This window comes from Vanellus vanellus (assembly GCF_965231255.1).
Source record: "Vanellus vanellus genome assembly, contig: HAP1_SCAFFOLD_703, whole genome shotgun sequence".
In the NCBI taxonomy this organism is placed as follows: Eukaryota; Metazoa; Chordata; class Aves; order Charadriiformes; family Charadriidae; genus Vanellus; species Vanellus vanellus.
In genome coordinates, this window is record NW_028128933.1 from 19,630 (window position 1) to 45,982 (window position 26,353).

The 26,353-nt window shown below is 66.6% G+C and overlaps 3 protein-coding genes across 3 annotated transcripts; all 3 read right to left on the bottom strand.

The window, feature by feature from the left end:
- Nucleotides 1-688: 688 nt before the first annotated feature.
- LOC309683789 (all-trans-retinol 13,14-reductase-like) lies at nt 689-8,763 on the bottom strand (the record flags this gene model as incomplete). The annotated part of the gene is made up of 11 exons (XM_082499787.1): nt 689-834; nt 1,015-1,174; nt 2,631-2,797; nt 3,043-3,152; nt 3,245-3,383; nt 4,150-4,275; nt 4,405-4,602; nt 5,621-5,816; nt 6,799-7,028; nt 8,297-8,479; nt 8,598-8,763. 11 exons carry the CDS (start codon nt 8,761-8,763, stop codon nt 689-691), a joined length of 1,821 nt encoding a protein of 606 aa, XP_082355913.1.
- Nucleotides 8,764-11,529: 2,766 nt separating this feature from the next.
- MPP2 (MAGUK p55 scaffold protein 2) lies at nt 11,530-20,170 on the bottom strand (the record flags this gene model as incomplete). Its single annotated transcript, XM_082499793.1, has 11 exons — nt 11,530-11,706; nt 11,791-11,919; nt 12,031-12,233; nt 13,317-13,478; nt 13,584-13,652; nt 14,127-14,232; nt 15,332-15,463; nt 16,735-16,962; nt 17,855-18,004; nt 18,098-18,250; nt 20,054-20,170. The coding sequence occupies 11 exons, from the start codon at nt 20,168-20,170 to the stop codon at nt 11,530-11,532; spliced, it is 1,626 nt and encodes a 541-aa protein (XP_082355919.1).
- Nucleotides 20,171-24,143: 3,973 nt separating this feature from the next.
- On the bottom strand, nt 24,144-25,737 carry LOC309683788 (pancreatic polypeptide-like; the record flags this gene model as incomplete). Its single annotated transcript, XM_082499786.1, has 2 exons — nt 24,144-24,207; nt 25,559-25,737. The coding sequence occupies 2 exons, from the start codon at nt 25,735-25,737 to the stop codon at nt 24,144-24,146; spliced, it is 243 nt and encodes an 80-aa protein (XP_082355912.1).
- Between the last annotated feature and the right edge of the window lie 616 nt (nt 25,738-26,353).

Genomic DNA, 26,353 nt, shown 5'->3' on the forward strand with positions numbered 1-26,353 from the left:
CCTATTTTCATCCCCATCCCCATTACATCGCTATTCCATCCCATTCCCATCCTCACCCCATCCTCATCTCCATCCTATTCCATCCCCATCCCTATTCCTATTCCTATCCCCATCCCCATCTCATCCCCATCCCTATCTCCCTCCCCATCCCCATCCCATCCTATTTCCATCTCCATCCTATTCCATTCCTGTCCCTATCCCTATCCCCATCCCATCCTATTTCCATCTCCATCCTATTCCATTCCTGTCCCTATCCCTATCCCCATCCCCATCCCCATCCCCATCCCCATCCCCATCCCAATCCATCCCATCCCCATCCCATCCTATCCCCATCCCCATCCCATCCTATCCTCATCCCCATCCCATCCTATCCTCATCCCCATCCCCATCCCCATCCCCATCCCCATCCCCATCCCCATCCCCATCCCCATCCCCATCCCCATCCCATCCTATCCTCATCCCCATCCCATCCTATCCCCATCCCCATCCCATCCCCATCCCCATCCCCATCCCCATCCCCATCCCCAATCCATCCCATCCCTATCCCACCCCTATCCCACCCTATTTCCATCCCATTCCCCTCCCCATCCCGAGAGACGGGCCCAGGCTGGGGGGACGGCGGGGTTTATTGCGCGGGCAGCACGCTCCTCGGCACGGGGCCATCCCCACAGCCGGTGTCCCCCCCCCGTCACGCCGCTTGCCGCCCCCGGCGCCGCTTGATCTTCTTCTTGAGGAGCAGCAGGTCCAGGTAGAGCAGGCGGCCCAGGACGGCGGAGGCGCACAGCAGCCCCCCGTGCAGGGCCCCCGCCAGCCCGCAGCTGAACACGTCCTGCCCTGGGGACGAGCCGTGGTGGGACACAACCACCCCCCGTGGGGGACACGGCCACCACCGTAGAGCATCCGGCCACCACCATGGGAGGACATCCCCCCGCTGCAGGGAGCCCCTGGGGACAGCCCCTGGAGCTGGGCATGGGGACAGAGGGACAGGGGGACACGGAGACGCGGGTCCCTTACCCGTCAGGTAGAGGTTCTTCACGGGCGTCTCGGCTCTCATGGCGGCCACCACGGCCGGGCTGAAGCGGCCGACGTCGTGCTCGGTCCCGTACATCTCCCCGCGGGGAGCCGCCAGGTAGTGCTGGTTGGTGAGCGGTGACGCCGCCTCCACGAACTCCACCTGCCCGGGCAGGGACACGGGGGGGGGACACGCTCGGGGCACGGCGGGGCGCACGGGACACCCAGGGATGCACAGGGCACACGAGGGTGGACAAGGCGAGGGGGCACGTGGGGACACGGGTAGACCCATCCCTCCAAGCAGCAGGACCCACCCCACCAGGTCTAAGCCTGCCTGGGGGGTGCCCGCCCCACACAAAGGTCCTGGGGGCTGCCCCATGGCTTCGCAGGGCACCCTGTGCCCCCTCCCGGCCACCCCAATCCACAGGCCACCCCGTGCTGTTTGGGGATGGCCCCATTGGCACCCCAACTCCAAAGGGCACTCCATGCCCACCAAGCACATCCCTGCGGGGCACCCTGACCCCACAGAGGCAGCCCAACAACCCCACAGGGCACCCCAACCCCACAGGGCACCCCCTCCCATGGGGCACCGCATCCCACCTGGGCACCCAGTCCCCACTCTGCATTCCACGTCCTCTTTGCACCCATTCCCATGGGGCACCCCAACCCTGTAGGGCATCCCATCCCATCCCATCCCATCCCATCCCATCCCATCCCATCCAACAAGGCACCCCATTCCCATGGGGCACCCCAACCCTGTAGGGCATCCCATCCCATCCCATCCCATCCTGCAAGGCACCCCATTCCCATGGGGCACCCCAACCCTGTGGGGCATCCTATCCCATCCCATCCCATCCCATCCCATCCCATCCCATCCCATCCCGTCCCATCCCATCCCATCCCATCCCATCCCATCCCATCCCATCCCATCCCATCCCACAAGGCACCCCATTCCCATGGGGCACCCCAACCCTGTGGGGCATCCCATCCCATCCCATCCCATCCCATCCCATCCCATCCCATCCCATCCCATCCCATCCAACAAGGCACCCCACTCCCATGGAGCACCCCAACCCTGTGGGGCATCCCATCCCATCCCATCCCGCAAGGCACCCCATTCCCATGGGGCACCCCAACCCTGTGGGGCATCCCATCGCATCCCATCCCATCCCATCCCATCCCATCCCATCCCATCCCATCCCATCCCATCCCATCCCATCCCATCCAACAAGGCACTCCATTCCCATGGGGCATCCCAACCCTGGTGGCATCCCATCCCATCCCATCCCATCCCATCCCATCCCATCCCATCCCATCCCATCCCATCCCATCCCATCCCGCAAGGCACCCCATTCCCATGGGGCATCCCACCCACACAGGACACCCTATTCCCACTGGGCACCCCAATTCTGCCCGGGCACCCCAACCCCACGGGACACCCAGTCCCCAGCGTGCGCCCCATTTCCACCATGCGCCCATCCCTGTGGGCTTTCCCCAACCCTACAACCCCCCCAAGATCCCTGCAGAACACCCCGTCCCCACCAGGCACCATCCCCGTCGGGTACCCCCCGTGGTTGGGGACACCGGTGAGGTGTGTGTCCCCCCCACCTCCCCGTCACCTTGTCACGCAGGTGGGGGAAGCGCTGCAGCGCCCGCTCCAGCAGGCGCTGGGCGATGGCCAGTTTGTACCGCTGGTAGTCGGGGCCCCGGTGCTTGGCGCGGGTGCCAGCCCACTCCTCGAACCACTCGTACCGCGCCATGGTCAGGATGGTCATGCACGACCTGCCTGCGAGGAGCGGGGGAAGGGGGAGGGGGGGGGTGGGGGGAGGGAACAACTGGTGACACCCCCTGTCCCATTGCAGGGGACCCCAGTGCCGGTGTCAGCCCGGGACGTGGCGACGGTGGCGGTGGCCACCCCATAATCCCGACTGGTGGGATTAAGGAGGTTCTGAGCCCGCAAAGCTGAGCAGCAGAAATGGGGGGGGGGGGGGGGGATGCAGGGGGGCCCACCCCCACCCCCCCACCCCATACCTGGGTGCCGCTGCTCGTAGGTGGGGTCCTTGGCGGCGGGGAAGGTGATGAACATCATGGCCAAGTTGTCGGGGACGTCGTCACGGCTCAGGGCGGCGTAGGTGGTCATCCTGTGGGTAGTGCCGTACATCCGCCCTGCACCCACCGCACCCACCGCGTGTCCCCCCCCCCCACCGCCCCGGGGTGCCCGCAGCCCCCTTACATGGTGTCCAGGTCGTTGTGGGGGTAGATCCAGAAGTTGGTGGCGGGTAGGGCCAGCTCGGCCGCGCTGCCCCGCAGCCCCGCGAACACCAGGAAGGAGCCCATGCCGTGCCGCACCATGGCCAGGCGGGAACGGACGCCTGCGGGGACGCGGGTGGGGATGGCAGGAGGTGATCGTCCCGTCCTTGCGAAGGGGACGCCGGGGATGTAAGGGACATGGGGATGCTGGGGCTGCGGGGATGCCGGGGCCACCGGTGATGCCAGGGACACGGGCGTGGTGGGAATGTGGGGATGCCAGGGGCATCAGGGACATGGGGGTGCTGGGGACGCAGGGATACTGGGGACGCTGGGGATACCAGGGACGAGGGGATGCTGGGGAGACCGGTGCTGCTGGGGACACTGGGGACACCAGGGAAATGGGGATGTCAGTGACGTGGAGATGGTGGGGACACCAGGGGTATGGGGATGCTGGGGACACAGGGATGCTGGGGACACTGGGGATGCAGGGATGCTGGGGACACCAGGGACACAGGGACATCGGGGACATGGGGATGCCGGGGACACCAGAGACACGGGGACATCGAGGACATGGGAATGCTGGGATGCTGGGGACACCAGGGACACGGGGACATCAGGGACTCTGGTGATGCTGGGGACACCGGTGATGCTGGGGATGCTGGGGACAGCAGGGACACAGGGACATCGGGGACATGGGGATGCTGGGGACACTGGGGACATCGGGAAATTGGGGACATGGGGATGCAGGGATGCTGGGGACACCAGGGACACGGGGACATCGGGGACATGGGGATGCTGGGGACAGCAGGGACACAGGGATGCTGGGGACACCGGCGATGCTGGGGATGCAGGGAGGCTGGGGCCAGCGGGGACGCGGGGAGGTGGCACCTGGGTGGCCGCGGAGCGGGGGGGGCAGCAGCTTGCCGAAGGTGTTGAAGACGCCGGCGTCGGAGATGACGAGGGGGGCGAAGATCTCCACCTCCTCCTCGCTCGGCCCCTTCTGCACCACCACCCCTGGGAGGCGCGGGGGGGGGGGGGGTGAGGGGGGGGGCCACGGGGGGCACTGCCACCCTGTCCCCATCGTGTGTGTGTGTGTCTCCCCCCAGGGCGGGGGGTTGGGGAGGGGGGGGGGTCAGCGCTCACCCACGGCGGTGCCGGCGGAGGAGAGGAGGATGCGGGTGACGGGGGCGCGCACCAGCACGGCCCCCCCCGCGCGCTGGATGAGGGGCACCAGGTGGAAGGCGATCTCGCTGGCCCCCCCCCGCGGGTACCAGGCCCCCCGCTGGTAGTGGTGCACCATCAGCACGTTCACCAGGAAGCTGGAGTCCCGCGGGGCCGTGCCTGGGGACGGGGGGGGGGATGGACACACACACACACACACACACACACACACACACGACACAAATGGGCACAGCCGCCGCCACCCCCCCCCAATGGTGGGCAGCCCTCCCCTATCGTGACATGGCCTCCCCTACTGCAATACGGCCTCTCGTATCCCAACGTGGCCTCCCCTACCGCGACACGGCAGCCCCTACCTTGACATGGCTCTCCCCGTCACAATACAGCCCCCCCTTATCATGATACAGCCCTCCTCTATTGTGACGTGGCCTCCCCTGTCACGACATGGCTCTCCCCGTCACAATACAGCCCCCCCTTATCATGATACAGCCCTCCTCTATTGTGACGTGGCCTCCCCTGTCACGACATGGCTCTCCCCGTCACAATACAGCCGTCCCCTATCATGATACAGCCCTCCTCTACTGTGATGTGGCCTCCCCTATCACGACATGGCTCTCTCCGTCACAATACAGCCCACCCCTACCATGATACAGCCCTCCCCTATTGTGCCATCACCTCCCCTATTGTGACACAGCCCTCCCCATCATGACACAGCCCTCCCCTATCATCATGGTGCCCTTCCCTATCACAACACACACTTCTGCTATCGTGACACAGCCTTCCACTAGCACGATACAGCTTTCCCCTATTGCAACATGGCCTTTGCATTTCATGACACAGCCCCCCCTATTGCAACCCAATTGCAGCCCTCCCTATCACGAGACAGCCCTCCCCATCACAATACAGCCCCACCACTGCAATACAGCCCACCCCCTATCACGACATGGCCCTCCTTCACCATGACACAGCCCTCCCCTATCACAACGCAGCCCCCCCTATTGCAATACAGCCCTCTTCCATCACCACGGTGCACTCCCCTATCATGACGGTGCCTGCTCCTATCGCAACGTGATCCTCCTCCATTGCAATGCTGCCTGCCCTAGCGCGACAGCCCCCTCCCTGTCGCGACAGCCGCCTCCCTATCGCGACAGCCGCCTCCCTATCGCGACAGCCCCCTGACCGTAGAAGAGGTAGCTGAGTAGGGCGCGCAGGTCGCGGTCGGCCGTCAGCTGGGCCACGGCCTCGCTGTGGCTGGTGGCCGCCATGCGGAAGACGGGCGAGATCCAGTAGACAAGGCCGGTGCGGACCAGGAAGGCGGCCAGCCACCGCGGCACCATCTTCAGCACCGCCAGCAGCGCCACGTGCCGGGAGGCCATCTGCACGGGGACCCGCCCCGCGTCACCCCCGGCCACCTCCACGGCCGCGGCCCCACCGCTCCGTCCCCATGGCTGGCACTGCCGTGACCCCAGCACCACCCGTGGCCCCAGCACCCAGCCCCCTGCCCTGCCCATCACCCATGTCCCCACCATCCCCACCGCCCACGGCCCCACCATCCCCATCACTTGTCCCCACCACACCCAGTGGCCGTGTCCCCACCGTGACCATCGCGCTTGTCCCCAACACGCCCATCGCTTCTGTTCCATACCATGACCACCACCTGTGTCCCCACCACACCCATCGCCTGTGTCCCCACCATACCCATCACCCTCATCCCCGAACACTCCCACTGCCCCTTCGCCATCCTGCCCACCACCCGTGTCCCCACCATCCCCATCACTTGTCCCCACCATAACCATCACACTCGTCCCCAACACACCCATCACTGCTGTCCCATACCGCGACCATCACCTGTGTCCCCTCCATGCCCTTCACCCTTGTCCCCAAACATGCCCACTGCCCCTTCCCCACCTTGCCCACCACTCGTGTCCCCACCACCCCTATCACTTGTCCCCACCGTGACTGTCACCTGCGTCCCCACCATGACCATCACACTCATCCCCAACACGCCCATCACTTTTGTCCCCGCTGTGACCGTCGCTCATGTCCCCAACATTCCCACTGCTCCTTCTCCACTATGACCATCAAACTTGTCCCCAACAAGCCCATCGGTTTTGTCCCCACCATGCCCATCACCTGTGTCCCCTCCACGCCCATTACCCTCATCGCCAATGTTCCTACTGCCCCTTCCCCACCATGACCGTCACCCATGGCCACCCATCACCCACATCCCCACCGCGCCCCCACCCAGTGCCACCACCACCATCCCCACACCCACGTCCCAAGCTACTCCATCCGACCCAACACCGCACCCTGGGGACGTGCCACCACCCACGGGCAGGTGTCCCCGACGACACCCACCTTGGAGAGCCTCATGAACTCCTTGATGGCCGCCTTCTCGGCGGGGAACTGCTCCTCCAGGGCGGTGGCGAAGGCCACCTTGCCGGCGCGGAGCTGGTAGCGTCGGGGACCCAGGGACACCTCGTCGTAGGGGTCGGGCAGGCGCTGCCAGCACAGCTGCCCCTCCGTCAGCTGGTCCAGCGCCACGCGCAGCATGCTGCCCTCGTGCATCTGCCCCACGTAGTGGATGCCTGCGGGTGCCCGGGGACGGGGACGGGTCAGCCGGCCACGCGGCTTGGGGACAGCACTGTCCCCCCGCCTTGGGGACACGCGGCGGGACGAGCCCCGGGGCGGCAGGCGGGGGGAACGCGGGGCTCAGCCTTCCTCTGCTGCGGGGCTGCGAGCGTGGCGTGGGCGCTGCACACACACGCTGCGTGCGACCGGCACGCGCGTTACGTGCAAGGCGCTGCACGCGCACTACGTGTACGCGTACGACACGCAGTCAGCGCGTGCACTGCGCGCCCGCTGCATGCAGGCCACACGGGCGTTGCATGCGCACATCGCAGCCACGCGCTGCATGCAGGCGGCCCGTGCAGCACACGCGCACACTGCATGCGCAGACGCTGTACGCAAACAGCACACGCACTGCCTGCGCACACTGCATGTGAACACGCTGCACGCACGCGCCCTGCCTGCGTGCTGCCTGCTTGCACAGGCACACGCTGCCTGCACACACCTGCACACACCTGCCTGCACAGACACACGCTGCCTGCACATATAGGCACACGCTGCCTGCACGTATAGACACACTGCCTGCGCACACGCACACACGCTGCCTGCACATATAGGCACACGCTGCCTGCACATATACACACACGCTGCCTGCACGCATACATGCTGCCTGCACATATAGACACAAGCTGCCTGCACGTATAGACACACGCTGCCTGCACGCACACACGCTGCCTGCACACACACATGCTGCCTGCACACACTTGCACACTCCCTGCACATACAGAAACACACTGCCTGCACGCACAAACACACGCTGCCTGCACATATAGGCACACGCTGCCTGCACATATAGACACACGCTGCCTGCATGCACACACGCTGCCTGCACACACACATGCTGCCTGCACACACTTGCACACTCCCTGCACATACAGAAACACGCTGCCTGCACGCACAGATGCTGCCTGCACATATAGACACACGCTGCCTGCACGTATAGACACACTGCCTGCGCACACGCACACACGCTGCCTGCACATATAGACACACGCTGCCTGCACGTATAGACACACTGCCTGCGCACACGCACACACGCTGCCTACACATATAGGCACACGCTGCCTGCACGCACAGACACACGCTGCCTGCGCACACGCACGCACACGCACAGACACCCACGCCCAGGCAGGCAGCCGGGTGCCGGGAGGTACCGGGAGGTACCGGGGGGTTACCGGGGGGTTACCGGGGGGTGCCGGGGGGCACCACGGCACCGGGGGGTCCTTACCCACGTCGAACTCGACGCCGCGCTCCTGGAAGGTGTGGCAGCACCCGCCGGCCTGGTCGTGCTGCTCCAGCACCAGCACCCGCTTGCCCACCTTGGCCAGGGTGCCGGCGGCCACCAGGGCCCCCACGCCGCTGCCGATGACCACGGCGTCCAGCTCCGGTGGCACCCGGTGGGCGCCGAACCCTGCGCACACGCGTGTGACTAAACCCGCCCGTCCTCGCACGGGGGGGTGTGTGCGAGGGGACAGCACGCCCGGCGTGCAACCGGACGGACGGACGGACGGACGGCACCCAGCACTCACCCCGTTTGAGGACCTTGTCGCGGGCGCGCGGGTCCGTCACCAGCGGCCGGGGTGGCCCCGGGGGTGGCCAGGAGAAGGGATTGCCGGCCGGGGCCAGGAGCCGGTGGGCCACCAGCCCCAGCGCCAGCGTGGCCAGGGCCAGCAGCAGCAGCAGCGTGACCCACATGGTTGCCACCGCGCACAGCACCTCAGAGACACAGCACCGTACGGCCCCGGCACCTTATAGCCCTCGCACCTTATAGCCCCGGCGGCTTATAGTCACGGCGGCTTATAGACAGAGGAGATTATAGACACACCACCCTACAGCCGCAGCAGCTTATAGCCACCGCAGATTAAAGCCACAGGAGCTTATAGCCACAGCACCTTAAAGCCATGGCACCTTAAAGCCACGGTGCCTTATAGCCATGGCACCTTATAGCCATGGCACTTTATAGTGACAGCACCTTATAGTGACAGCACCTTATAGCCACGGCACCCTATGGCCATGGCACCTTATAGCCACAACACTTTATAGGCATGGCAGCACCCTATGGCCACAGCACCCTATGGCCACGGCACCTTATAGCCACGGCACTTGATAGCCACGGCACCCTATGGCCACCGGACCTTATAGCCACAGCACTTTATAGTCATGGCACCTTATGGCCACGGCACCTTATAGCCACAGTGCCTTATAGCCACGGTGCCTTATAGCCACAGCACCTTATAGACATGGCATCTTTATAGCCACCGCACCTTATAGCCACAGCACCTTACAGCCACAGCACCTTATAGCCGTGGCACTTTATAGCCGTGGCACTTTATAGCCGTGGCACCTTATAGCCATGGCACTTTATAGCCGTGGCACCTTGTAGCCATGGCGCCTTATAGCCATGGCACTTTATAGCCATGGCACCTTATAGCTATGGTACTTTATAGCCGCAGCACCTTATACTGATGGCACTTTATAGCCACAGCACCCTATGGCCACGGCACCTTATAGCCACGGCAGCCTATGGCCACGGCTGCCTACAGCTGAGGGGTGCACAGAAGAGGGTCCCGGGGGCGGGCATGGCCCCCCTCCCCTTAACTCCTTGGTGGCCGTGCTGGGACATGGTGGGACACGGACTGGGCCCCGGGGGGGGGGGCGGGGGGTGTGCACACGTATGCAGGTGGTGCACACGCGTGTGCAGGGCATGGAGGGCTGCGTGGCACTGGGGGGGGCTGGGTGCTGCACACACACTCGCACACCCATACACACCACAACCCCCCGTGCAAACACACCCTTACCCCCCCCCCTACCCCCCCCCACGCGTGCACACACCCCCCCACGCCCCCCCCCCCCCGGTGCCTGCAGCTCTGCTGACCTCTCCCGGCAGCACCAAGGAAGGGCCCGTGTGTGCAACGACACACACACACACACACCACACACACACACCACAGCCCCCCCCCGCTCCAACCCCCAAGCCCCAGACATAGCCAGATGTGCACACACGCGTGTGCACACACACACACTCACACTCACACTCACACCCCCCTCCGCAGCCCCACAGCACCCTCCAGGCACCAAACTTGTGCAAAAACACTGATTTGCAGAGAAAAAAAAACCAAAAACATCAGTACCAGGTGGGAGAGCGCCAGGTTGGGGATAGAGGTGACACCAGTGACACTGGTGACACCATGTCGTGCCCCCCCCCCCGCAGGGGTGCCCCAGCTGGATTTGGCCATAAGGGACAGCCCCACTGCTTTCCTCTCCTTTATCTTTAATAAAAGTCACAGCAAAGTACCAAAAAGGAGCAACCTGGGGACGGGGACGGGGACAAGGGGTGGCCATGGCTGGGGGGGGGGGGGGGGGAGGAGGGGGGGTCCCAGGGCAGGAGGGAGGGGGGCACACGCGCCTCACCAGCACGGAGCCACACACGCGTGCGCACACATCTGCACCTCTGCCCTGCGCTCCCCATGTCCCCATCACTTGGGGTCAACCCATGGCAGCCCCCCCCCAAAAACCCCGGCAGCCCCCCAGCAACCCCCCAGCCACAGGCCCCCCCCTCTCCCCCCGGAGTTAATTACAGGGTTAATTATAGGGTTGAACGCACATGGGCAGGTGGTATTGGGGGGGTTATTGCTACCTGGGAAGGGGTGACCGGGGGGGGGGGGGGGGGCACAAGGGACAGAGAGGGACCCCCAGCCTGGTAAAGGTGAAAGGGGGGTCCCCAGGGGGGGAGAGGGGGGGGTTGCAGCCTGAGGGGGGGGTAAGCCGGGACGCCCAAGTCCACCGCAGCTCGTGGGGGTCCAGCTCGGTGTGACCCCCCCCCTATTTCCCCCCCACCTCAGCCCTGGGGGTCCCGACCCACGTGCTGCCCCGGGATGGGGTGCGCTTCCCCATGGGGAAACTGAGGCACGAGGCTACGAGGGGCCGGAGCTGCACAGTGCCCGGGGACTCCCACCCTCCCTGTGTCCCCTCCCCCAGCTAACAGCGACCCCAGCTGGGGGGGGGGGGGGGGGGGGGGCACCATCCCCTGGGATAAAACGGGGAGGGAGGGGGTGAGGTTTTGGCAGTGAATAGCTGTGTGGGTGCTGGGCACGGCTCGGGGGGGGGGGGGGGTGGGTGTCTGTCCCCCCCCATAGGACCCCACCGGCCGCTTCTGCCCCCTCCCCCCCTCAAAAAAAAAAATCTGGGGCTGGGTATGAGGGAGACAGACTGAGTTTAGGCGAGGGGGGGGGGGGGGGGTTCTTGGCAGAAAGCCACCCCCCCACCCCCCCTGGGGCTGAGCACTGCAAACTCATCACAGCAGTGAGAGTGACAGCAGGTCACAGCCACCCTCCTCCTCCTCCTGCAGCCCCTCCTGGCCGGGCTGGGGGCGGAGGGGGGGGGGGGGGTGGGGAGGAGTGGGGAGGGTGGTGGGGACCCCCCCCCCGAGGAGGTTGGAGGGGGGGGGGGGAGGAGGGGGCACTAGTAGACCCAGCTGACGGGCACCCACTGGGGCTGCGCGCGCAGGCGGTCCATGGCCTCCCGCAGCCGCCCGAAGGTGCGCTCCAGGTCGTCGTTGGTCAGGCTGAGGTCGAAGTAGTGGCCGTAACCGCGGTGGATCCGGTCGCTCTCCTCCACCGTCCGCTTGGCGTCGGCCTCCTGCCCCGCACAAACCCTGCCTCAGTTTCCCCAGCGCTTTTTCCCCCCCACGCCCCCACCCTCACCCCGGGCAAGGGGACCCACCGTGAGCTGTTTGGTGGCCACGCCGCTCTCCAGCGCCGCCCTGTTCATGGCCCGCAGCGTCTCGGGGCCGGGGGCTTCGATGAAAACCACATATGGCACGAATTCAGCCGTTCTCAGCACCTTCACTGCCTGGGCAGGAGGGGACGGCGCTGAGCCCTGGGACAGGGACAACCCCGGGCCACCCCCTTTGGGGAGGGTGTGTGTGGGTGTGGGTGTGTGTGTGTCCCCTGGGTCCCCTACCTGGGGGTTGACGTCCAGGATGCACATCTTGCCGGCCTCCACCACGGCGCGGATGGAGTCGATCTTGGTGCCGTAGAGGTTGCCCTCGTACTCGCCGTGCTCCAGGTACCGCCCGGCCTTGATGTCCGCCTCCATCTCCCCCCGCGACACGAAGCGGTACCCGTGCCCGTCCTTCTCGCTCTCCTTCGGCTTCCGCGACGTGTCTGCCCCGGGGACGGTCCGTCAGCGCCACCCGCCCGCCCCGGGGGTCCCCACCCTGGGGGCACCCACAGCCCGTGGGGATGGCCACGGGGCGGCGATGCTGCGCCCGCACACCCAGGGGTGCGCGCCCCCGGTGCTGGCCAGGGTGGGCTGTGTCGGGGACGGTGATGCTCACGGGGGACGGTGATGCTCGCAGGGACAGGGATGCTGATGGGGGACAGGGATGCTGGTGGGGACAGGGATGCTCACAGGGGACAGGGATACTCACAGGGGACAGGGATGCTGGTGGGGGACAGGGATGCTCACAGGGGACAGGGATGCTCACAGGGGACAGGGATACTCACGAGGGACAGGGATACTCACGAGGGACAGGGATACTCACAAGGGACAGGGATGTTCACAGGGGACAGGGATGCTGGCGGGGACAGGGATGCTGATGGGGATAGGGATGCTTGCAGGGACAGGGATGCTCACAGGGGACAGGGATGCTGGCAGGTGACAGGGATGCTGGCAGGACAGGAATGCTGGTGGGGGACAGGGATGCTCACAGGGGACAGGGATACTCATGAGGAACAGGGATGCTGGCGGGGACAGGGCTGCTTGCGGGGACAGGGATGTTCACAGGGGACAGGGATGCTGGCGGGGACAGGGATGCTCACAGAGGACAGGGATACTCAAGAGGGACAGGGATGCTTGCAGGGACAGGGATACTGGCGGGGACAGGGATGCTTGCGGGGACAGGGATGCTCACAGAGGACAGGGATACTCAAGAGGGACAGGGATGCTTGCAGGGACAGGGATGCTGGTGGGGACAGGGATGCTTGAGGGGACAGGGATACTGGCAGGGGCAGGGATGCTCGCAGGGGACAGGGATGCTGGTGGGGGACAGGGATGCTCAAGAGGGACAGGGATACTCACAGGGGACAGGGATGCTCACAGGGGACAGGGATGCTCACAGGGGACAGGGATGCTCACAGGGGACAGGGATGCTGGCAGGACAGGGATGTTCACGAGGATGGTGATGCTGGTGAGGACAGTGATGCTTATGGGGCCAGCGATGCTGGCGGGGACACGGGGACACTCACAGGGGATGGTGGTGCCGTAGCGCGCCTGGTCCGACATGATGAGCTTGTTCTTGAGGCTGCGGCGCCCTACGCCCTGCGCGCCGATGAGCACCAGGGTTTTCCGGCGGAAGGGGGGCATGCGGGCCACCTCCTCGTAGATCAGCAGCTCGTGGCGGTCGAACTCTGGGCAAGGGACAGGGCTGTCACCCATGGTGGGACCCCGAGCCACGGGCACGGCCTGGGGACTGTCCCCCCTTCCCCAGGGGAACACCAGCGGGGGACGCTCACCAGCGTTCTTCGTCGTCAGGTACATCATCCTCTTCTTCCTCTTCCCGCTGAGGCTGCCACACAGCGCCCCTGCCGAGGGCACGGGGGCTGGCTGAGCTGGGGACGGGGACAGGGACAGTGCCGTGGCACGGGGACAGTGCCATGGAAGCTGGGACCTGCCACAGGGGCAGTGCCATGGGGATAGGGACATCGCCCGGGGAACTGGGGACCTGCCACGTGGACAGTGCCACGGGCGTGGGGACATCACCATCACCCAGGGAGTTGGGGACCTGTTGCAGGGACAGTGCCACAGGCGTGGGGACATCACCATCACCTGGGGAACTGAGGACCTGCCACATGGACAGTGCCACAGGCGTGGGGACATCACCCAGGGAGTTGGGGACCAGTTTCAGGGACAGTGCCACAGGCGTGGGGACATCACCATGGGGCGATGGGGGCACCGCTGTGGGGCGCAGGGGACCTGCTGTGCTCCCCCTGGGAGGTGACGACCTGTCCCCCCACCTCCAGGGCCGTGTCCCCGCTGGGGGCCGGGTGGCTCCGTACCGGAGGTTGGGGCCACCTCCACGTCCCGCTTGACGAAGGCTTTGCGCTTCTCCTCCAGCAGCTGACTGGGCACCAGCCCCGCGCTGCCCCCCTCCACGTGGCACGCCTGGGGGGGGGGGGGGGACAGTGCTGCATATGGGGACCCCAGCCCCACAGGGACCCCCCCACCTCCCATGGATCCCCCCCCCCCAACTCCAGGACCCCCCAGCCCCAGGGAGACCCCCCATCACCAGGGTCCCTCCCCAGCCCCAAGGAAACCCCCCCCAGCCCCACAGGGACCCTCCCCAGCCCCAGGGATGCCCTCCCAACCCTCACGACACCCCCAAGCTCCCAGGGATGACCCCCCCAGCTCCAGGGACCCTCCCCAACCCCAGGGACCCACCCCACCTCCCAGGGACCCCCCCAGCTCCAGGACCCCCCAGCCCCGGGGACACCACCCATCACCAGGGACCATCCCCAGTCCCAAGAAACCCCCCCAGCCCCACAGGGACCCTCCCCACCTCCTGAGGTCCCTCCCCAGCCCCAAGGACCCCCCCCCGCCCCACAGGGACCCTCCCCAACTCCAGAGACACTCCAGCTCTAAGGACCCCCCCCAGCTCCCCAGGGACCCCCCCAGCTCCAGGACCCCCCAGCCCTAGGGACACCACCCATCACCAGGGACCCTCCCCAGCCCCAAGGAACCCCCCCAGCCCCACAGGGACCCTCCCACCTCCCAGAGACCCCCCCAGCTCCCAGGCACCTCCCCAGCCCCACAGGGACCCCCTCCCAGCTCTCAGGATCACCCCCCCCCCAGCCCCAGGGACCCTCCAAAGGACCCCCCCAGCTCCCGGGCACCTTCCCAGCCCCACAGAGACCCCCTCCCAGCTCTCAGGACCCCCCCTCCACAGCCCCAGGGACCCCCCCACCTCCCACGGACCCCCCCCCCCAGCTCCAAAGGACCCCCCCAGCTCCCAGGCACCTTCCCAGCCCCACAGAGACCCCCTCCCAGCTCTCAGGACCCCCCCTCCACAGCCCCAGGGACCCCCCCCCCAGCTCCAAAGGACCCCACCCAACCCCAGGGACTCCCTCCCCCCCCCCCCCCCCAGCTCCAGGACCCCCCTGACTCTCCAGGAAACCCCCAGGATGAGGGGGCAAAGGGCCAGGATGCCCAAAGCCCCCCCCCCCTCCCAATCCCCCCTCCCCGCCATCCCCAGCCCCCCCCTGACCTGCCACCAGTTGGGGTCATCCTGGTTGACGATCTGCAGGAGGTCACCGGCAGTGAACTTGAGCCCGGCCTCCTTGCAGGGGATGAGGCTGTCGGTGGCCGGGTCGTAGTCAAAGTGACACTTGACAAAGACCTGGGGACCGCGGGGGGGGTAGGGGGGGGTCAGCATGGTGACGGAGGCCGGGGGCCGCCGCCGGATGCCGGGATTCCCCGCGCCGCCCGGTGCCAGCCCGTGCCTCAGTTTCCCCAACGCGCCGGTGGGAAACGCGGGAGCTGCGCCACGAGCACGCACACGCGTGTGCACCGCGTTAGGCGCCCCCCCCCCTGCCCTGCTGCCCCCCCGCCACCCGGCGCAGCCAGGCACGCGCGGCACCGGCGCACACGCAGGCGGCACCGACGGCGGCCGCTGCGCCCCACAGGGCACCCACGGCGGCACCCACGCACAGCCCCGCGCACAGGCACACGCAGGCACCCAGCGCCGCCGCCGCCGCCCCCGCCATGGCACACATGCGTGCGGCAGCGTGCAAGGGCAACCGCACACGCCACGCTGCACACGCGTGTGCTGGCACACGCGACCCCCCAGCCGGCGCTGGCAGCAGCAGGGTGGCGCGGGGACAGGCTGGAACGGCGACACGCGGTGCCAGGGGACACAGTGACAGCGCCGCTTTGTCCCCAGGGAGGCAGGGTGACGCGCTGGGCTGGCACGGGGAGGGGGGGGGACAGGGACAGGGTACCCTTTGCCACCCGGACACCCAGGTCCTGCCATGGGGATGGGGACAGGGACAGGGTGGGGATGGGGACAGGGCAGGTGCCACCGCAGCCGGGTGCCATTACCAGTGCTGGGGGGTGCAGGGGACAGTGGGGGACACTGGGGTCCCGCCAACCATGGGGCACATGGGCACGGGGCAAGTCCCTACTGGTGTGCAGTGGCCATGGACGGGGACAGTGGGACAGTGGGACATGGGGCTCATGGGACACGGGGCTCATGGGACACGAGGAGATGAGGCACATGGCAAAGGGGACACGGGGACATGGGGCTCAGGGGACACGTAGGGAGATGAGGCACATGGCAAAGGGGACAGGGGGACATGGGGCACATGGGCACGGGGCAAGTCCCTACTGGTGTGCCATAGACAGAGGGACAGTGGGATGTGGGGACACGGGGCTCATGGGACATGTGGGGAGATGAGGCAGAGGGGACAGTAGGACATGGGGACAGGGGGACATGGGACATGTGGGGAGATGAGGCAGAGGGGACAGTGGGATGTGGGGACAGGGGGACATGGGACATGTGGGGAGATGAGGCAGAGGGGACAGTGGGATGTGGGGACAGGGGGACATGGGACATGTGGGGAGACGAGGCAGAGGGGACAGTGGGATGTGGGGACACGGGGCTCACGGTACCTGGCGGGGCGGGTGGGGCTCCTGGTAGCTGGGCAGGATCTTGAGGACGACGCTGCCGCTGGCGTGGCGCAGGCTGTCCTGCAGCGCCCGCGGGTCGCTGCCCACCTCCCGCCCGTTCACCTCCCGGATGACGTCCCCCACGTGCAGCAGCCCCTGCTGCGCCACCATCCCCCCGTGCAGGATGCGGGCGATGACCAGCTCCCCCCGCTCCACCCGGAACGTCACCCCCTGGGGGGGGCGGGGGGCGCAGGACCAATGTCCCCAGCACCCTACAAGGTCCCCAGCACCCTGCGATGTCCCCAGCACCCTGCGATGTCCCATGTGTCCCCAGCACCCTACAAGGTCCCCAGCACCCTGCGATGCCACCAATGGCCCCGGCACCCACCAATGTCCCCACCACCCTGCGATGTCCCATGTGTCCCCAGCACCCTACAAGGTCCCCAGCACCCTACAAGGTCTCCAGCACCCTGCAATGCCAACAATGTCCCCAGCACCCACCAATGTCCCACCTGTCCCCAGCACCCTACAGTGCCACCAATGTCCCCAGCACCCAACAATGTCCCCCCTGTCCCCAGCACCCAACAATGTCCCACCTGTCCCCAGCACCCACCAATGTCCCCAGCACCCACCAATGTCCCACCTGTCCCCAGCACCCTACAGTGCCACCAATGTCCCCAGCACCCAACAATGTCCCACCTGTCCCCAGCACCCACCAATGTCCCCAGCACCCTACAGTGCCACCAACATCCCCAGCACCCAACAATGTCCCACCTGTTCCCAGCACCCTACAGTGCCACCAATGTCCCCAGCACCCACCAATGTCCCCCCTGTCCCCAGCACCCACCAATGGCCCCGGCACCCACCAATGTCCCCACCACCCTGCAATGTCCCATGTGTCCCCAGCACCCACCAGTGTCCCACCTGTCCCCAGCACCCAACAATGTCCCCACCACCCTACAGTGCCACCAACATCCCCAGCACCCACCAATGTCCCACCTGTTCCCAGCACCCTACAGTGCCACCAACATCCCCAGCACCCACCAATGTCCCCCCTGTCCCCAGCACCCACCAATGTCCCCAGCACCCACCAGCGTCCCCCCCGTCCCCAGCCCCAGCTCACCAGGTTCTCGCCGGCCGTCTTGCGGATGCCCACCATGCGCACGGCGTCGGGGGGCACGGGCTGGTTGTTGAAGGTCGCATCCAGGACGGGGCTGGGGGGGGGCGTCTCGTAGCTCTTGGAGGCCACCGAGTCGTGGGTCTCCAGGAGGGACTGCAAGGCGTGACGAGGGGGATGGGGGGAAGGGGGCCGTCACGCCCATGTCACACGCGCCCTTGCACGCGCGCCAGCCCTCGCACAGCCCACCTGGAAGTGGGGCTCGCGCAGGATGCGTGCCAGCTCGGCGGCCGCGCCGTCCTGCCGCCCCAGGCGCCCGATGTCCCGCAGGATGTCCTGCACCAGCTCCAGGTTGTTGTCCCTCACCGCCTCCAGCTTCGTCTCCTCCAGCCGCTCGTGGGCCTGCGGGGGGCGGGGGGGATTAGGGACACACGCATGAGCGCGCACGCATGAGCACGCGCACACACACGAGCACACACACACACACACGAGCACACACACGTGAGCACACATACAAGTGCACACATATGAGCCTGCACACGCATGAGCACACACACGCATGAGCGCACATACACATGAGCACGCACATGAGCACACACGCATGAGTGCACACACAGGAGTGCACACACATGAGCACGCACACGTGAGCACACACGCATGAGCACACACACATGAGCGCACACGCAGGAGCACACACACAAGCACACACATGAGCACACACACATGAGCACACACATGAGCACACACACATGAGCACGCACACAAGCACACACACGTGAGCACACACACATGAGCGCACACGCAGGAGCACACACACATGAGTGCACACACATGAGCACACACACATGAGCGCACACGCAGGAGCACACATACGAGCACACACACGAGCGCACACACGAGCACACACATGAGCACACACACACACAAGCAAACACACGCATGAACACACACAAGCACACACACGCATGAGCACACACACACACGAGCACACACATGAGCACACACGCATGAGCACATACACATGAGCACATACACACGCATGAGCACACACACAAGCCCCCACACACGAGCACACAGATATGAGCACACACACAAGTACACACACACGCATGAGCACACACATGAGCACGCACACACGAGCATGCAAACGCATGAGTACATACGCAGGAGCATGTACACACGCACAAGCACACACCTGCAATCATGAGCACACACACGCATTCACGAGGACATGCACGCATGAGCACATGCACACAAGCACACACATGAACAATCACACGCATTCATGAGCACGCACACGCGAGCACACACACATGCACAAGTACACGCACAAACACATGCACATGAGCCCACATATACACAAGCGCGCGCACACACGTGCCCAGTGCACGCACCCAGCGCCCTGCGTGCCACACACATGCAGTCCCACCCTTTTGGATGTGCGCACGTGTGCATTGTCCCGTGCACGCTTGTGCATGCACATGTGCGCACGGCCTCGCACACACATCAGCACGCCAACCCATGCGTGCGTGTGCCACTGCCCAACCGTGTGCACGTGCAAAAACACACACGCTGGCAAACACGCAGGACGCGGGGCCAGCCACACGCACTGCCCAGCACGGCTGGGGGGTGATACACACACGCATGTGCACACACACGTGCACAGCCAGCACGTTCCCCTGCGCCTGCCCCACACCCTCACCCCCGCGCTGAAACACGACAGCGTCACACGCACAGGCGTGCACACACGCGGGTGCAAACATGCCCACTCGCTCCCACGCACGCACACGCATGTGCAAACATGCACACACGCCTTCCTGCACGCACGCCCGCGTGCAAGCGTACATCCATGCACGCATGGCTCCACGCATGCGCACACGTGTGTGTCCATCCCTACACATACATGTGCACACACACACGTGTGCAAACATGCACAGCCACCTCCTTGCACACACACACACACGTGCAAACATGCACAGCCACCTCCCTGCACACACACACACACACGTGCATGAGCATATATCCACGTACGCACACACACACACACGCGTGTTCACCCACGTGTGCGTCTCCCTCCCCACTCACGCACCCCCCCCCGTCCTCCCGCATTCCCCCCTCCCCCCCCATCCCTCCCCGTGTCCCCACGCGCTGCCACCCGCAGCGGGGGCCGGGGGGGGCCACGCTGCCACCCCCGCCCCACCGTACCTTCGCCAAGGACCTTACTATTGGGCTCTCCATGATGCCGCGGAGGAAGATGAGGTCCAGGTCGGCGGCCCCGGGGGCCCCGGGGAGCCCCATCAGGTTGTCCAGGACCTGCTGCATGGCTGGGGAGGGGGGGGGCACGGGGGGGGGACATGGGGACACGGTGGGGGACACACAGGAGGAGAGAGCGGTGCTGTGGGTGAAGGTCGAACACGGCCTGGGGGGGGCTTCTGTGTGAGTGTGTCGTCTCGTCCCCCCCCCACACTGTCTGTTCACCCCCTGGTTATGGGGTCTGGTTATGGGGTCTGGTTATGGGGGGGGGTCCCCTGGGAGAAGGGACACCCCCACCCCCCCTCTATCCTACAGGAAGGACAGACACACGGACGCGTGTGTCCCGTCCCCTCCCCAGGATGGTCACCCTGCCTTGGTTGGGGGGGTCATGGGGTATCGCACACACACACACACCCCCCCCGACACCTCGCAGGGGGGGGGGAAAGGTCTAATCCTGACTGCTCAGCACCACAACCATCCCCCCCCCCCGCCGTGCCTCAGTTTCCCCAGCTGAGGAGCACCCCGTCCCCCCGCAGACACCCCACTCGCACACACACTGCTGTGTGTCCCCCCCCCAAACCCAACCACCCCCCACCCCCCCCGGACACCCCCAGACCTGCAGGGAGGGGCACTGCACCCCCAGTCCCTGCGGTGGGGACCACAGAGAGCCCCCCCCCCCCAATATCCAGCATTTTGGGGGGGCTGCCCACTTCCCCCACACACACTTTGGGGGGGGGGGGAAATCCCTCAAAAGCCCCCCCCCAGGAGGGGGGAGGGGGGGGAGTATTCCCCACACCCACTACATGCAGCAGTTAAATTGGGGGGGTGCCATGGAAATGGGGGTGCAATCCAGCCGGGGGGGGCGATGCAAAGGGGGGGGGTGCAATACAGTTGGGGGGGTTCAATGCGATTGGGAGGGTAACATGCGATTGGGGGGGTGCAATTGGGGAGGGCAACGTAATTGGGGGGGGGTCGCAATGCAATTGGGGGGGCAATGCAATTTCGGGGGTACGATGCAATTGGGGGGGTAAGATACAATTGGGGGGGAGCAATGCAATTGGGGGTTGCAATGCAATGGGGGGGGTCGCAATTGAATTTGGGGGGCCAGCGCAATTAGGGGGGTGCAATACAATCGGGGGCAATGCAGTTGGGGGGTACGATGCAGTTGGGGGGGGGGGCGCAATGCAAGCGGGGGGGTTGCGATGCAATCGGGGAGGGCAACGCAATGGGAGGGGTACAATGTATTTGGGGGGGGGGGGGGGGGGGATCCGATGCAAGGTGGGGGTGGGGGGGTGTACAACGCAATTGGGGGGTGCGATGCATCCGGCAGCCGCCGCGCCGCGAGGAGAGGCTGCGCTGCAATGGCGGGGGCTGCGGGCGATGCAGCCGCGGGGGGGGGCAGCCGAGGGGGGGGATGTTTGCGATCCAAACACCCCCCCACCCCCCCATATCTGCTGTGGGAGGGGGGTCCCTACATGACCCAAAAGCCCCCCCCCCCCATCCCCCATCTCCCTACCTCCATCCCCCCCCCCTCCGCCATCCCCAAACACCCCCCAGCCCCACGCGTGGCATCACCCCCCCCTGTGCCCCCCCCCCCCTCCCCGCGTCCTTGTGACCCCCCCCCCCCCCCCCTACCTCGGGGGCTCAGGGGTGGGGACCCTCCGCCGGGGCCGCTCATGGCTGCGGGCGGCAGCGCCGGGGCCTCCCCCGCCCCCCCCTTCCCCCCCCCCCCCCCCCCGCATCCCCCAGATCCGGGTACCGCCGCCCCCGCCCGTGCCCCCCCCCCATCCCGCGTGGGGTGTCGTGTGTGTCCCCCCCCCCCCGACCCACGGCCACGCACACACACACACACACACGGGGGGGGGGGGGGGGGGGAGCCTACGGTCACGCGTGTCGGCCCTCGCGTGTGCAAAGCGCTTTGCACACCCGCGGCTGGAGGTGAATGGGGGGGGGGATGCGCGTGGGTGCGCTCCCACGCGCGAGTTCATGCACACGCACCTCCTCCCGCAGCCTCTCTTGCACGCGCGCTGCACCCACGCGTGCACACCCGCCGACACGCGCGCGCACATACCCCCCCCCGCATGCTCACGCTCGCGTGCAAACCCCCCCCCGTGCCCGCATCCCCCCCCCCCCCCCCCCGCGTGCTCACCCGTGGGAGCCCCCCCCGCACGCAGCCACGCAGCCTCCCGCCGCTCGGGGAGGGGGGGGAAGCGCGGGGGCTCGGCCCCTTTAAGGGGGGGGCGCCGCTGCCATGGCAACCCCGAGGGGAGGGGGGATTTAAAGGGACCGCGCTCCGCGCGCGTGCACGCGCGCTTGCACACCCACGCACACGCGTGAACGCGCACACGCAGGGGCAGAGCCCCTCCCCCTCCTCCTCCTCCCGCGCGGGAACGACCCCCCCCATCAGCCTTGCACAGGCGTGGCGCCAGCCCTGAGTGTGCCCCTTGCACACGCGTGTGCAAGCCCCGCCCCCCCACACATGCCGTGGCCACAGCACGAGTCACCGCAACCCCCCCCTGCACCCAACCTGGGGGGGTATTTCACACGCGTGTGCCCGGGTGTGTGCGAGCCCCGTGTGCGTGTGCAAGCCCTGTGTGCGTGTGCAAGCCCCATGTGCGTGTGCAAGCCCCGGCCTGGTGAACACTCACCCGTGGCTGCGCTGGGGGCGGCCGCCGGCATCCGGGCGTGCTGCGGGCACCGGTGGCCACGCGTGACTGGCACCGACGGGGACGGCCGCGCAGGCGTGCGCTGGCCTGGCAGGCTCGAGCACCCTCGTGCACACGGGTGTCTGCTTACACACGCGTGTGCATGCGTGCGAGTGCACCACAGGCACGTGAGCGCACACACGAGGCCCCTGTGCCCCCCCCCCCCCTCCCAGCCCCAGAATGTCCCCCACGCGGGGTGGGGGGGAACCCCCACTGCTGGCACTGATGGTCCCCCAGTGGGGCGCCCCACACCATGTCCCAGCACCAGTGTCCCCAGTGCCCTCAGCACCAGTATTCCCAGTGTCTCCAGTATCAGCATCCCCGCTGACCGAAGCGCAGCCAGCCCCAGTGTCCCCAGTGCCCTCAGCACCAGTATTCCCAGTGTCTCCAGTATCAGCATCCCCGCTGACCGAAGCGCAGCCAGCCCCAGTGTCCCCAGTGCCCTCAGCACCAGTATTCCCAGTGTCTCTATCACCGGTGCCTCCATGGTGCCCAGCACAACCAACACCAGTGTCCCCAGAACAGTCACCCCCAGCATCCCCAGCGTCCCCAGTGTCAGTGTACCCACTACCAGCATACCCAGCCCCAGTGTCCCCAGTGCCCCCAGTGCCCCCAGTACCATCATCCCCAGCTCCAGTGCCCCCAGTGCCCCCAGTACCATTATCCCCAGCTCCAGTGCCCCCAGTGCCCCCAGTACCATTATCCCCAGCTCCAGTGCCCCCAGTGCCCCCAGTACCAGCATCCCCAGCTCCAGTGCCCCCAGTGCCCCCAGTACCATCATCCCCAGCTCCAGTGCCCCCAGTGCCCCCAGTACCAGCATCCCCAGCTCCAGTGCCCCCAGTACCATCATCCCCAGCTCCAGTGCCCCCAGTGCCCCCAGTACCAGCATCCCCAGCTCCAGCGTGCCCAGTGCCCCCAGTACAAGCACCCCCAGCGCCAGTGCCCCCCCAGATTCCCCCGTCCCCCTGAGCAGGCAGAGGCAGGAGGTGGCTGCAAGGGGGTTTATTGGGGGGGGGGCGGCTCAGCCCCGGGGTGATGGGTGCTGCGGGTGCTGCGGGTGCTGCGGGTGCAGCAGCCCCCCGGACTCCTCTTCACCCGCCGGGCCCCAGCGATGTCCCTGCAACCAGAGGGGGTCAGCACCCCGACACCCCCCAGTGCCCCCCCGACACCCCCCAGCGCCCCCCCGACACCCCCCAGCGCCCATTGGGGAAACTGAGGCACGGGTGGCGCTGGAGGCGGTGGGGGGGTGTTGTCACCCAGCATCCAGCCCCCCCCCTCCCCCAATTTGGGTGCTGTGCAGCCCCCCCCCCCCAGCCCCCCGCCCCTCACCTGGGGGCTCAGCACCCCGCTGCGCCGAAGGGCTCCTCGCACAGCGCTCGGCCGCCCGACCGCTTGCCGTACCTGCGCGGGGGGAGCACGTTAGTGGGGGGGGTGGGGGGGGCAGCGCCATGCACGGGGGCGCGCGCTGCGGCGGGGGGAGCAGGTCGCAGGGGAGCAGCGTGTTGCAACGGGGAACGCGTTGCGATCGGGAGCGGGGGGAGCGGTGGCAGCAGGTTGCGGGAGGTTGCAGCAGGGGAGCGCTGCGTTGTAGCGGGAATTGCAACGGGGAGTGCGTTGCAGCTGGAATTGCAGCGGGGAGATGGCCGCAGCAGTTGCGCGGGTTGCAACGAGGCAGCGGGGGGCTGCAATGGGGGAGTTTGTTGAGGAAGGGGGCTGGCTGCAGCAGGAGAGCGTGTTGCGACGGGGAGCGCGCTGCAACGGGGAGTGTATTGCAATGGGGAGCGCGTTGAGGAAGGGAGATGCAGCAGGAGAGCCCATTGCAACGGGCAGCGCATGGCAACAGGGAGAATGCTGCAACGGGGAGTGCACTGCAACGGGGAGCGTATTGCAACGAGGAGCATGCTGAGGAAGGGAGATGCTTGCAGCAGGAGAGCCCATTGCAACAGGCAGCGCATTGCAACAAGGGAGCATGCTGCAACGGGGAGTGCGCTGCTATGGGGAGTGTGCTGCAACGGGGAGCGCGTTGAGGAAGGGAGATGCTCGCAGCAGGAGAGCCCATTGCAACAGGGAGCATGCTGCAACGGGGAGTGCGCTGCAACGGGAGTGTATTGCAATGGGGAGCGCGTTGAGGAAGGGAGATGCAGCAGGAGAGCCCATTGCAACGGGCAGCGCATGGCAACAGGGAGAATGCTGCAACGGGGAGCGCGCTGCTACGGGGAGTGCACTGCAACGGGGAGTGTATTGCAACGAGGAGCATGCTGAGGAAGGGAGATGCTCGCAGCAGGAGAGCCCATTGCAACAGGGAGCATGCTGCAACGGGGAGCGCGCTGCAACGGGAGTGTATTGCAATGGGGAGCGCGTTGAGGAAGGGAGATGCAGCAGGAGAGCCCATTGCAACGGGCAGCGCATGGCAACAGGGAGCGCGCTGCAACAGGGAGCGTATTGCAATGGGGAGCGCGCTGCAACGGGGAAGACGTTGAGGAAGGGAGATGCAGCAGGAGAGCCCATTGCAACAAGGGAGCACGCCGCGACGCGGAGCGCATTGCAACAGGCAGTGTGCCGCGACGGGGAGCGCGCTGCGACAAAGATCTGGTTGCGGCAGGTAAATGGATTGCAACAGGGAGTGCATTGCAATGGGGAACGTGTTGCAACGGGGAGTACGGCGCAACAGGGAGCACGTCGCAACCGAGCAGCGCGTCGCAGGGGTCCCGCAGCCGTAACACCCCCACCCACCCACCCACCCGCCGCTCACCGGTGCCGGGTGACCACGTTGAGGTACTGCTGGAGGTCGTTGTAGAAGCGGACGAGGTCCTCGACGGGCGCGTCGTCCCCGGGGTAGGTGGGCTGCGCGGGGCCCGCGGCGCAGGGGTGCCCGGCCAGCAGCGCCAGGGCGCAGGCGAGCAGCAGCAGGGAGGGCCAGCGGGGAGCCATGGCTGCGCCCACACCGCCGCCTCAGGCTCCGCGCTGCACGCACACGTGCGTGCACACCCACACGTGCACGCACACCCCCACGTGCACGCCCGGCGCCCGGCTGCACGCACACGTACACGCGCATACGTGTACACGAACGCGCGCACCAGCCGGCTGCACGCATGTGTCCGTGCACACCAGCCAGTTGCACGCACATGCACACACACACACACGTGCGTGCACATCACCTGGCTGCACAGACATGCACATGGGCTTGCACACGCGCACATGTGCGCACGCCACCTGGCACACGCACGCACACGCACCCCTCAGAGCAGGCACCCAGGCACACGCCAACCCTCCGCTCCTGGGGCGCACACACGCGTAGGGCCATGCACACACCCCCTTGCACGCTCCCACCTCTGCTTCAGGTGTGCACACGCACAAAACCTCCCCTCTTGCCACACACGCACAGGGGTGCGCACACACAGTGCACACACACACCCTCTGCTTCCAGGGAAAGCCCTGCTTGTAGAGCACACGCGTGTGTGCACACACACCCTGTTTCACACCCCTACACACACTCAGCCTCGCACACGTGTACACACACACCCTGTTTCACACCCCTACGCACACT